Genomic DNA, 12,788 nt, shown 5'->3' with positions numbered 1-12,788 from the left:
GGAGAGCGGCAGAGACACAGGATAAAGAGCACGAGGAGAGCGGCAGGGACACAGGATAAAAGAGCACGAGGAGTGTGGGGTAGTCACCACTAGCAGTATTATATGTATTACGGTAAGACACGTATAATAGAGGTACATGGGTAAATTCCTGCCTGCTGGCTCCGCCCAGTAGGCGGTGTATAAATGTGTGTGCTCACCCGTGCTGCAGCCATTCTGGTGGCAGCTACAGGAGGCACAACATCCTTGCTCAAAAAGCCCCGATTATTCCACTACTCTCGTCTTTGTGGTAATTGATAGTGCATCAGAGAGCGGCAGAGACACAGGATAAAAGAGCACGAGTAGAGTCTCTTGGGAGGGGATTCGGAGGGCAGAGCAGTGGAGTGGTGAGTATAAATTAATATACCTGCTCAGAAGCTGAAAAAATTGAAAAGGTCAAAATGAAGCTGTGATCTGATTGGCTGGTGGCTATCTGCACTAAATTTGAAAAAAAAACTTTAAAAAATTAACTTTTAAAAAAAACTTTAAAAAATTAACTGAATAGAGGTGGCTGGGCAGGCGATGTGCTGTAGCTGCACAATGTGGGAGCTGGCAGATCCCATTGCGAGCTGCAATAACCACATCTGCAGCAAGTGTTTGTTGCTCGAGGAATTCTGGATCAGAATTGATGAGCTGGAGTCTGAGCTTCAGACACTGCAGCACATCCGGGAGAGGGACAATTTCCTGGACGTTTTGTTCCAGGAGCAATCACACCCCATAGATTAAGTACCTCAAATTCGGCCAGTGGCCAGGGACTGCAGGGTTTGACTCCAAGTGAGGCAGGTAGAGGGATCCCAAATTCAGAAACGGAGGAGCCTCAGCTCTTGATCTTGTCCAACAGGTACAAGGTACTTGCTCCCTGTGTGGATGACGGAAAGGACAGTAGGGAGGATGAGCTCGCTGACCACTGCACTGCAGTAGAAGGGTCCATTCAAGTGGGGGGAGCAAAAAGACAAGTAGCAGTTGACGGACGAGGAGAGATTAAACAGTTTGGGTTTATACTCGCTGGAGTTTAGAAGGATGAGAGGAGATACCAAAAGGGATTGATAAAGTAAACGTTGACCAAATGTACCCCCTTGTAGGGCAATCTAGAATGAGTCACGGATATAGGTTGAGAGGCGGTAGATTTAGAACTGAGATGAGGAGGAACTACTTCTCGCAGAGGGTGGTGAATTTGTGGAACTCGCTGGCCCATGGTGCAGTGGAATCGGAGTCATTAAATGGTTTCAAAAAGGAGGTCGATATATTTCTGATTTTAAAAACGGGTTAAAGGGTTATGGGGGATAAGTAGGGAAGTGGATTTGAGGCCAGGAATAGATCAGCCATGATCTGTTTGAATGGCGGAGCAGGCTCGAAGCTGCCAATTCTGTGGAGCTCATAATAATATTAATAATAATAATCGCTTGTCACAAGTAGGCTTCAATTACGTTACTGTGAAAAGCCCCTAGTCGCCACATTCCGGCACCTGTTCGGGGAGGCTGGTACGGGAATTGAATCCGCGCTGCTGGCATTGTTCTGCATTGCAAGCCAGCTATTTAGCCCACTGTGCTAAACCAGCCCCTGGTAATAGCTGATAGGACCGCAGCCAATTCCAAACTCCGTGGTTGGGGACAAGCTCCATGAATCTCTACCCGAGGGCAGAGAACCACTCTCTTTTTTTTTTGTTTATAAGCCTTTGACAAAACACAAAACGTGTCCAGGTACACAGGTCCTCAGAAATCAGGGTAAAATAAATTTCTGAAGGCAGAAGACAATGACGTTTTAGGTAACTATTTGGGTCTGTGAAATACACTGAGGTGCAGCACGTCCATGTGGAATTGCCACAGCATATCCACATTGGCACGAATGTAAGTTTTGCATGCGTGGAACATTTCACATTTTTAACCCTCCTTTCTCCTGAAACAGGTGATTAGGAAATGCCGCAGATTAGTTTTAAAAAAAAATAATTTTTATTAAGGTTTTCACAGAATATCAATAACAAAATGAAAAAGGAACCCAAACAGGGTTAAATACAAAACAGTCAAAAGGCAACCCTCCATATCCCCCTCCCCCCTGTACGTAAATAATAAATTAACAGCCCAACTTAACACAGAACCAACATAGCAAATATATACACCCCCTCAGATCTTCCAGTGTAAATAAACATAAATAAAGTAAACCCTCCCCCCCCACACCCGAGTTGCTGCTGCCATTGACTAATGTCTACCGTTCTGCCAGGAAGTCTAAGAACGGTTTCCACCGCCTGAAGAACCCTTGTACCGGCCCTCTCAAACGAATTTCACCCTCTCCAACTTAATAAACCCCGCCATATCGTTGATCCAGGATTCCACGCTTGGGGGCCTCGCGTCCTTCCACTGAAGAAGAATCCTCCGCTGGGCTACCAGGGACGCAAAGGCCAGAATACCGGCCTCTTTCACCTCCTGCACTCCCGGCTCCTCTGCCACCCCAAATATTGCGAGCCCCCAGCCCGGTTTGACCCTGGATCCTACCACCCTCGACACCGTTCTCGCTACGCCCTTCCAAAACTCCTCCAGCGCTGGGGATGTCCAGAACATATGGGTGTGGTTTGCTGGGCTCCCTGAGCACCTAACACACCTGTCCTCGCCCCAAAAAACCGGCTCATCCTTGTCCCGGTCATGTGTGCCCTGTGCAGCACCTTAAACTGTATGAGGCTGAGCCTCGCGCACGAAGATAAGAGTTCACCCTCCCTAGGGCATCTGCTCACGTCCCCTCTTCGATCTCCTCTCCCCACTTATCTTTCACCTCCACCACCGAGGCCTCCTCCTCCTCCTGCATCACCTGGGAAGTTTCCGAGATCTCCCCCCCCGCCCCCCCCCCCCCCCACTCTGAGAGCACCCTGTCCTGTACTGTGTGTGGCAGCAGCCGTGGGAATTCCACAGCCTGCCGCCTGGCAAACACTTTTACCTGTAAGTACCTGAAGGTGTTCCCCAGGGGAAGCCCGTACTTCTCCTCCAGCTCACCCAAGCTCGCGAACTTCCCGTCCACAAACAGGTCTCCCAACCTTCGTATCCCTGCACTGTGCCACCCTGAAAACCCTCCATCTGTCCTCCCTGGGACAAACCGGTGGTTCCCCCGTAATGGGGTCCACACCGAAGCCCCAACTTCCCTCCTGTGCCGCCTCCACTGCCCCCAGATTTTGAGGGCAGCCGCCACTACTGGGCTCGTGGTATACCTCCTTGGAGGGAGCGGCAGCGGCACCGTTGCCAGCGCCCCCAGACTCGTAGCCACACAGGACGCCGTCTCCAGCCTCTTCCATGCAGCCCCCTCCCCCTCCATCACCCACGTGCGCACCATGGTCGCATTGGCGGCCCACTAGTACCCACAGAGGTTGGGCAGCGCCAGCCCCCCCTATCTCTACTCCGCTCCAGGGACACCCTTCTCACCCTCAGAGTCCCTCGCGCCCACACAAACCCCATTATGCTCCTGTTGACCCGCCTAAAAAAGGCCTTCGGGATAAACACGGGGAGGCACTGGAACAGGAGCAAAAACCTTGGGAGCACCGTCATTTTGACTGACTGCACCCTACCCACCAAGGACAGCAGCAACGTGTCCCACCTCTTGAACTCCTCCTCCATTTGCTCCACCAGCCTGGTGAAATTAAGCCTATGCAGGGCCCCCCAGCTCCTGGCCACCTGGATCTCCAAATACCTGAAGCTCCTCTCCGCCCTTTTTAGTGGGAGCTCGCCAATCATAAAATTATAAAATTCGACCGGCAAACCATCCGGCCCCGGTGCCTTCCCTGCCTGCATGCTCCCTATCCCTTTGGTCAGCTCCTCCAGCCCAATTGGGGCCCCCAATCCCGCCACCAGTCCCTCCTCCACCTTCGGAAACCTCAATTGGTCCAGAAAGCGGCCCATCCCTCACTCCTCCCGTGCGGGCTCGGACCGATACAATTCCTCATAAAAGTCCCTGAAGACCCCATTGATGCCAACCCCACTCTGCACCACGCTCCCTCCCCTGTCCTTAACTCCCCCGATCTCCCTAGCTGCATCCCGCTTCCAGTGCTGATGAGCCAGCAACTGGCTTGCCTTTTCCCCATACTCATATATCGCCCCGTGGGCCTTCCTCCACTGCACCTCCGCCTTCCTGGTGGTCACCAGGTCGAGTTCGGCCTGGTGGCTGCACCCCCTTCCTCAACAGTCCTTCCTCAGGCACCTTCGCATACCTCCCATCTACCCTCACCATCTCCCTCACCAGCCTCTCCCTCTGCTCCCTCCTCTCCTTGTGGGCCCTAATGGAGATCAGCTCTCCCCTAACCACCGCTTCAGCGCATTCCTATTCCATCCCCACTCGGACCTCCCCGTTATCGTTGGCCTCCAGGTACCTATCTATGTTTCCTCGGACCCGCTCACTCACCTCCTCGTCCGCGCTCACTCGCCTCCTCGTCCGCCAGCAGCCCCATCTCCAAACGCCACAACGGGCGCTGGTCCCTCTCCTCCCCCAGTTCTAGGTATACCCAATGCAGGGCGTGATCCGAAATGGCTATCGCCGAGTACTCAGTATCCTCTACTCTCGCAATCAGCGCCCTGCTCAAAATAAAAAAGTCAGTCCGGGAATAGGCCTTATGGACATGGAAGAATGAAAGTTCCCTAGCCCCCGGCCTTGCAAATCTCCAAGGGTCCACCCCTCCCACCTGGTCCATAAACCCCTCAGCACCTTAGCCGCCGCCGGCTTCCTACCTGTCCTGGACCTGGAGCGATCCAGTGCCGGATCCAACACTGTGTTAAAGTCTCCCCCCATTATCAGGCCCCCCACTTCCATATCTGGGGTCCGACCCAACATGTGCCGCATAAAACCTGCATCGTCCCAGTTTGGGGCATACACATTGACCAGTACCACACTCTCTCTCTGCAACATACCACTAACCATTATGTACCTACCGCCATTGTCTGCCACGATGCTCGACGCCTCGAACGACACCTTCTTTCCCACCAAGATCACCACCCCTCGATTTTTGGCATCCAGCCCCGAATGAAACACCTGACCTACCCACCTTTTCCTCAATCTTACCCGGTCTGCCACCTTCAGGTATGTGTCCTGGAGCATGACCACATCCACCTTCAGCCCCTTCAGGTGCGCGAACACGCGGGCCCGCTTGACCGGCCCGTTCAGTCCCCTTACATTCCAGGTTATCAGCCGGATCAGGGGGCTCCCCACGCTGCAGATTAGTTTAAACATTCATTCCAAACACTTGTGTAAATACCTTTGGATTCCTTCTTGAGAACTTCCTGCCGATCCCGAGTTACTGCACAGATATGTAAATGTAAACAAGGCTTTTAAACTTGCCCAGTGTGCAGCTCAATTGCAAGAATAGATCATTTTGTGATCTATTGTACTATGGCAAAAATATCTAGTGTAATTTCAGTGATGGGGAGGATAATGTTCTGAAGTTTCCTGGACTAGGTCTCTGAGGAGATTAGCAATGGATTTTACACACTTAGTCTTTTTAAAGGAACAGGTCAATAAAAGGATGGATTTCCTTCCTACATCACACAGGTGGTACTATTGAGGTTTATTGCTATTATTAAATGTGAAAGGTGCAATTATTAAAGGACTCACTAAGGTTAATCCACTGCAGCTGGATTTGACTTCATACTCAATGTAGGCCGCCTCGTTTCCGTCGGCTGTCTTCCCAGATTTGGTGTAACACAGGTCCCGAGTCTGGTTGATCATCTGATCAATCTGGCTCATTGTGTAAATGCAGAGCGCGGACTCTTCCGTTGCCTTCGCAGTGGCCGCCTGACTAACGGCGAACGTGGCAAACAGGGCTTCCCCCCCGGTTTCGAGAGCCCCTTGGGCCAGGCCTTTGCCAGGGCGGCTCACATAGGCTGCCTGAAGTAAGTTGTAGTTCTTCCCGGCGGCCTGACAGACAAGTGGCACCTCCACGTAGGAGTAATAATGCATGTCGCCCAAGCAGATCCGCGACACGTAGGTTTTATATTCTCTGGACGGGGACTTGAGGTCCCTCCGGTAAAACAGAAAATACACAGATAGCTGATAAATAAAGGATTTGACAAAATGGTGGTTGTACTCAGAAAGCCGTCCAGCTACTGCTAACTTAGCTGTATCCTCATAGGAGAAAATGGGGTGGGATTCTGGGCTTTCTGGATTTTGTAATTCCAAATTGCGGGTTGTAATTGGTGGGATTCCACCGGCACCTTTGCTGGTATAACCGCGCCCCACAAACAGGACGGCAGTTTTGTCTTTGGACAGGCCAACCAATCCTACAGTCGTGACATTGGGGTCATTGGCAGCGACATACTGCGTATCAACCGGGCGTTCTGGGTGGAACAAAACGCAGCTGATGTTTCCCAAACTCCTTTTTTCACAGATTCCTTGAAACAAACTCCCACAGGTAATCAGCTCATTCCCATAGGGATTAATCAGCAGAAGCTTGTTGTGGTTGTCCATCAGCTTCACCTGTGTGCAGTCACTGGGGTTGACGGGCGGCAGGCATTCCTTGCTGTCATTCTGCGGTCCGGTTGGCTGGACCACCAGGTTGGTCAGGTCAGAGGTCAGCTGGAAGAGGAAGTTCACGGCTCCGACATAGACATTTCCAGTCTCCGGATCGACCGTTAGGTGCTCAAACCTCGTGTCAGATCTGTTGAAGGACTTGTACCTGTCTCCATGGCAGATGCATACACTTGGGAAAACAATGGCAAGGAGGATGGTCCCAGAAAGCATGATCAATGTGCTGCAACAGAAGAAGAAACATTGTGTCATTGAAAGGGAAGCGGAAATCTGGAACCCTCGCGCCCTCCATCCCCAAAAGGATGGGCGCCAATGGAAAATTTGACAACTGAGTGATGGATAATTTTTACATTTTGATTTACTTTTTACCAAAGGATTTACCAATGCTGTACTTATCCTCATTGCGTTCATCATTCCCAAGCTGGGTTAAGGAACTGAGGTGGGCGAAAGTGAAGTCAAGATACAGATGAGCCATGAGCTAATTGAATGGCGGACTGGGCTCAAGAGGCTGAATGGCCTCCTGTTCGGGGAGGCTATGTGCTCAAGTTATATCAGTGGTGGGAAACGCAAGGTGTCTCCATATTTTCACAGATGAGCTCCTTTCAGCCTAATTTAGCCAATCAGTCAACTCCCCCCATCACAGGATCCACCCACACCACCTCTTCCACCTTCGGTGACAGAGCCATACCTGCCTCAGTCTTCCTCTCTGCAACTTATTCCCCAATCTCCTCTTAGGTTTTTCTTTTTCTGCTTAAAACTCTACAAACACAAGTTCTTCCCCTCATGCCGACATTAAAGCAGGTCCCTCACAAAGCAAGGTTTCCTCCACACTGACCTAACAAATGCACTTTCACCCGGGAAAAGAATCGACACACCACATACCACAATGAAGTAGGATTTCGAGTTGCCACACCAATGATCGGAGGTCTGGACACGTGGTGACCTCATTTGTATTGGAGTGTTACGGTCCAAATTAGCACCCAAAAACAATTTTGTCTTGAAATTGTTACTGACAGAAAGAACCTTTTCCTGGGGTCGAATTGAACTCGTGTACCAAAGAAAATGGACGAGGCACAAACATTATTCAGCCACAATTAAGGATTGAAACAATCTGCTCCATCACTCCATTGGATCATTCCATAATTAATGCTATATTTGCTGAGGTATTGGCACAGATAAGAGATGTTTCACAGGCTCTCTGCCAAGTTACGTTAGAAATGCCCAGCTGATAGCAAATTAGCAATCTTCCTACCGTCAGCTGCATTTGGAGACATTGATGTGGAGACTTACCAGGATCCTGACACCATAGGGTTTCCAAGCCTCCAGTATTGTCCTGGAGTCTCCAGGGATTCAAGATTCATCTCCTGAACAGTGAGATGAGCAACACAGAATCATAAGGGTTGTTTATCAGCTGTGAACAAACGGTCACGGCAATTTATTAACACTTAAACGTGTCCACAGACTTCCTGTGGAATTCTGCGCAGGAATTTGCGGGGATTGTCATTCTGGAGCAGTGCCCTCTGCCAGGAAACAGGGATTTGCGGGAATAACACAAGCATTTGCAACTTACTTTTCAGTGCCAGAGAGGTTGCTCAGAAGTAGACTGATAACATCACTAAAAATGTACTTCCTGTCGTATAGGCAGGTCCTGAACTTTCCTGGCACGTCAACTGGGTACTGATCATGTAAGTACAGCAACTTCACACCGTTCCGTGCCACTGAATGTGGAGGCTTTCAACGAGATACCAGGATTGTGCAGCTTCCATGGTAGCAAGGCAACCTATTCCCACCTTTAACTGGGTGAGTGTGGTTGGTGCAAATTGCTGTCTGATTCACTCTCCAAACACGGAGTGCTAATGGCCTCACTAATACTTCAACAGCAAAATATGACCCTTAGTAATTTTTGAAAAAGGGGCACGATTGTTTTATTTTCCTTGAACCTTTCCGTTTATTAGATGTAAAAAATTTGGAAACAGGAGACAGGCTATTTAACTGGGTAGGATGGTTGGAGATAGTGGGGTTGAAACTTCCAGGAATACATCCAGCGTCGTCAACCCCAAAATAATGAGACCCTCACTTATCCCATCATTCACATGTGCTGCTGTCAGATTCTGCATTATTGCTCCCGAGCAGAATAAAGCATTAAACAAGGGGAGGAAGTGTGTCAGCAACATAAAACCAGCTCCCTTAACCCAGCAGCACAATTGTGAACCTGCATTGGGCTGCCTGGTTCAGGGTGTCTGTATTGTGGAGCACAGTCGACTGAGGGAGACCTACCTGTCCTTTGCCAGCCCAGCTTTTAAAATATATGAGCATACGCATTCCTATCAAGCAGGCCTCACATTTAGAAAGGACTTCACAGCCACAAATATACTTCTAAAATACTTTTCTCATTGCTGGAATGCAGGGAAACACAGCTGCCAATTTAGGCATTGCAAGGTCCCACAAGCAAGCAACGCGCTAACAACCAGATAATCCATTTCAGCCCAGTTGGACGAGGCATGAAAATCGGCTAGGACTCCAGTGCTCTTCTGCAAAGTGGTGGCACGGGATCTTTTGCGTCCTTTTGCAAGGGTTTAACATCTTCCCAGAAATAGGATTGACACATTAATAGTTTACAGATCAAACCTAAGAAATGGCCACACTAGAACAAATGCAGACCCTAGCTTTCCTCATCTATATTTTTTTAATTCATTCTTTCATGGGATGTGGGTATTGCTGGCAGGGTCAGCATTTGTTGCCCATCAGTAACTGCCCTCGAGAAGGAGGTGGTGAGCCACCTCTTGGGCCGTTGGTGTTAAGTCCACCCCCAGTGCTGTTAATACAATAGAAATGATTACAACTACTGGACAGGGTCATCTCGTCACCATGGCAGCAGGCACCTTGCACAATCTCCACACTGCATTAAAAAAAAAACGGCATAAACTATCGTACAAGTGCAATAACATCTAGTGATTATATTAAACCTCTGGTAATCCAAAGGCGCAGACTAATAATTCAGAAAATGCACAATCCAATCCAGGCCATCTGAGAATATTCCTCTGGTCACAAAACAAATCTGGAGATAAAAAGGTCTCACGACAGTAAAGCTGTCGCTAATTCGTTCACTTGTCTTGTAGGGAAGGAGATCAACCATCCTTCCTTGGTCAGGCCTCTATGTAACTCCAGTCCACATCAACGTGGCTGCTTTTTATACAGCTCTCTGAAGAGGTGTAACAGCAGTCCACTCAGTAAAGCGTAACTAGGGATCGGCAGTAAGGCTGACCTTTCTGGATACACATTAAAAAAATAAAGAAACAAGCCTCCCGATAGTTAGGTAGCAAGGTCCATACAAGGTTGCCACAGGATTCTGCATTTTAATTGCTTTGTTCAGCAGTGGGGCTAGACAGGAAAATCTGAAGCTAATCCCTCACTCGGAGGTCGCGCAACACGGGGACAAAAGCATCTCTGCCTTTTAAAAGCGGTCACGCTCAAAAGTGAAGCACAGGGAGAATTTGTTTCAGCAACGCTCAGTTGGCAGCAGCTGTACGGAGGTGAACTCTTGTGCTACTTAGCTTCCAACAGCATGGCCAGGGCTCAGTGATACCAGGGACTCGATCCCTTCATTACACCACTGAACGGTGCCAGTATTACCTCATTAAACTGGTTAGGCAGTTTACACTGAAGTACAGGTCATTTCCTCAAAAAGATCTTTCAGCAACCAAACATAAACTGACACCTGGCAGCAAGGAGGATGTTGCTCTACCCGCAGTAGAAAAAGTGCTGATCCACACCAATGAACACGTATGCTCACCTCCATCAGCTCCAGCACCACCATGGCTTGAGTTGCGACTGAGTCAATAAGTCGGCCCACTGCAGGTTGCTACGTTGCAGATGATTAGCAGGGTCAAAGGCCGACAGCTGCGGATGACTCACTCATTCACAATGTGGCCAACCTGTTCCCACACAATGAGGAAAGCGGAGCCTAATCTGGTCTCTGAAGCATAGAAACAAGCAGGGTCTCGAGGGGTAGCACGGGACTCATTCAAAAAAAGGAGCCCAAAGTGAGGAAGACAAGGCAAACATCAGGCAAATCAAAAAAAACCTGCAGGTTATTGATGTGTTGGGTACTCTGCTACACAGACGAACCAACACGGTTGCGAATGGTACAACTCAGTTTTATGACTAACATTTATTTACAGTGGTAAACTGGTCACTGAGGTTCGATCATAACCTTGGAATCTGTGGACCTATCCCTAATACTATATTGGAGTGGCACTCAGCACATGGTGGATGTCTGAGTGGCTTGCTGTGAGCTCTGTGCCCTGAGCTGTCTCCTGCTGGAATGCCCGGGAAGTGTCGTGTTCCCTGTTTTGTAGTGTGTATGCTCTTGCCTGTGATTGGCTGTGGTGTTGTGTGTGTGTTGATTGGTCCGTTGATCTGTCCATCAGTATGTATGTTTGTTTGTACCATGATGTTTACCTGAATATCATGACAGTTATTAAAGCTCAGGAGGCCCAAGAAGGTATGTTAAACAGTGGCCGGATTTTTCCGTATGGGAGTCTCTAAGTGTTCCCGCCGGGGCTAAATTACGTGCGATTTGCATTTCTGTTGGGGGCCGCTATTCGGTAAGCGGGTCAGGACATGCAATGGGCCAGACTCTGCCAGCACAAATTCCGAGCAATTCCCGGCCCAGTAGGCATCATAACTGCTGAGGCCGGAGTTTGCGGCAAAGAGCCTGACAGCTGGAGCTCCCACTTACCACACACTCACTGCAGCCAGGAAGATGGCTCACAGAAGACTTTCCCTCTGAGTTTGGGGGCCCGAGCTGGAATCACAGCTTCATGCCAGTGAGGTGAAGGGCGACCACGCTCTTCCCCAGGGTGGGCCGCAGACTCAAGCCTGCCCTCCTGAACACTGCCTGGGAGGTGGTGGCAGAGTCAGCGCTGCCAGCCTCACCAGGAGGAGACAGCTGGTGATCCGGAGGGGTGGGGTTCATTGGTGATGCCTCTGCCCTGAGAGGGGCAGAGAACCAGGGAGGGCTCCAAAGGCCACGGTGCAGGTGCCCCCTGGTTGGATTGAGTTCTGCTGATCCCCTGCTTCTGAGGAATGCCAACACCTGGTGGGCCCCTGATTGAGCTTGTCCTTGATGAAACAGCTGAGGTACGAGGGTGTCCAGAGGGACGGCGTGGGTGGGCTCCCAAATGACCAGAGGCTCCCCAAGGACACAAGTAGCGCTCAGCAGTGTGAACAGCCAGGGGCCTGTAAGTAGCACCAGATGCGTTTAAAACGCATACTGCAGCAATGGCAGTCTGAGACAGACCACCCTGATCCTGAGGGCACATCCCGAGTCCATGGACGTGGAACCAAGTCGTTCCCTGCTACTGCCCCAGCCCGGACAAGCAAGCCCGACAATATTTGAAGCTTTTTCAGTTTGGTTAGGCGCCCACTCCTCCTCCACAGCCATGGTGCCCAGATCCCACTTGGAAATACTTGCACTAATTTTGTGCCCACAAGACTGCCACCTAAGAGGGGCGGAGCATCATGGAGGGGTGGAGCGTTAAGTGTCCAAGCCACTAATGATATCAAAATCCATGCAAAATGACAGTTTTGCATGGATCTGCTGGCACAGGGCGCAATGTTCAACATCACTGCCAGCGCGGGACCAGAGCATGGCTTCATAATCAGCGCCGGGCACAAACCCGGCTTTTTTTAACCGAGTCGATTCTCTGCCTGATAGCGATTCCTGCTTTGCGAAGCAGAGAATTCAGCCCGGTATTTAATAAATCAACACAAAGTGTGACGATGGAAGGTTTTGCGAAAATTGGATTATTGAAAAATTTAAGGGTTCAAAGCTTAAGATTAGAATGTGCTTGATTGCTTAATTTTAAAAAAAAATTTAGAGTGCCCAATTATTTTTTTCAGAATTAAGGGGCAATTTAGTGTGGCCAATCCAACTACCCTGCACATCTTTGGATTGTGGGGGTGAGACCCACAGAGACATGAGGAGAATGTGCAAACTCCACATGGACAGTGTCCCGGACCCGGGGTCAAACAATGGTCTTCAGCCGTGTGAGGCAGCAGTGGTAACTACTGTGTCACCGTACCACCCCCTGCTCATTTAGAAAAAATTATTTTTAAGAGTTCTGTTCTGGAGGACCTGGATGATTTTAGCAGCCAGCAAGTGAAATTGACGAAGGACTGTCTTTTTCAGTCTGGGCTAATGCATAGTGGTTTGCCTGGGGAAGTCCCTGGGGAGTTAGTTTGTTTTTTTTAGCTTG

General features: G+C 49.7%; 1 protein-coding gene across 7 annotated transcripts in view; it reads right to left on the bottom strand.

Annotated features, from left to right (window-relative positions):
- Nucleotides 1–12,788, bottom strand: part of plxnb1b (plexin b1b) — a 323,503-nt gene that overhangs the window by 132,422 nt on the left and 178,293 nt on the right. For 6 of the 7 annotated variants that reach the window (XM_072472813.1, XM_072472817.1, XM_072472818.1 and 3 more), the window contains exon 3: nucleotides 5,617–6,751. In XM_072472813.1, the coding sequence (XP_072328914.1) occupies nucleotides 5,617–6,741 (1,125 nt within the window). In that variant the 5' untranslated portion in view covers nucleotides 6,742–6,751. Of the gene's footprint in view, nucleotides 1–5,616; nucleotides 6,752–10,321; nucleotides 10,449–12,788 lie in introns of those variants that run through there. The other variant, XM_072472816.1, reaches the window with a different exon arrangement.

The sequence above is a fragment of the Scyliorhinus torazame genome, chromosome 13, assembly GCF_047496885.1.
Source record: "Scyliorhinus torazame isolate Kashiwa2021f chromosome 13, sScyTor2.1, whole genome shotgun sequence".
NCBI lineage: Eukaryota > Metazoa > Chordata > Chondrichthyes > Carcharhiniformes > Scyliorhinidae > Scyliorhinus > Scyliorhinus torazame.
The sequence above is the reverse complement of the archived record's forward strand: the minus strand, read 5'-3'. Positions and strand labels throughout refer to the sequence as shown.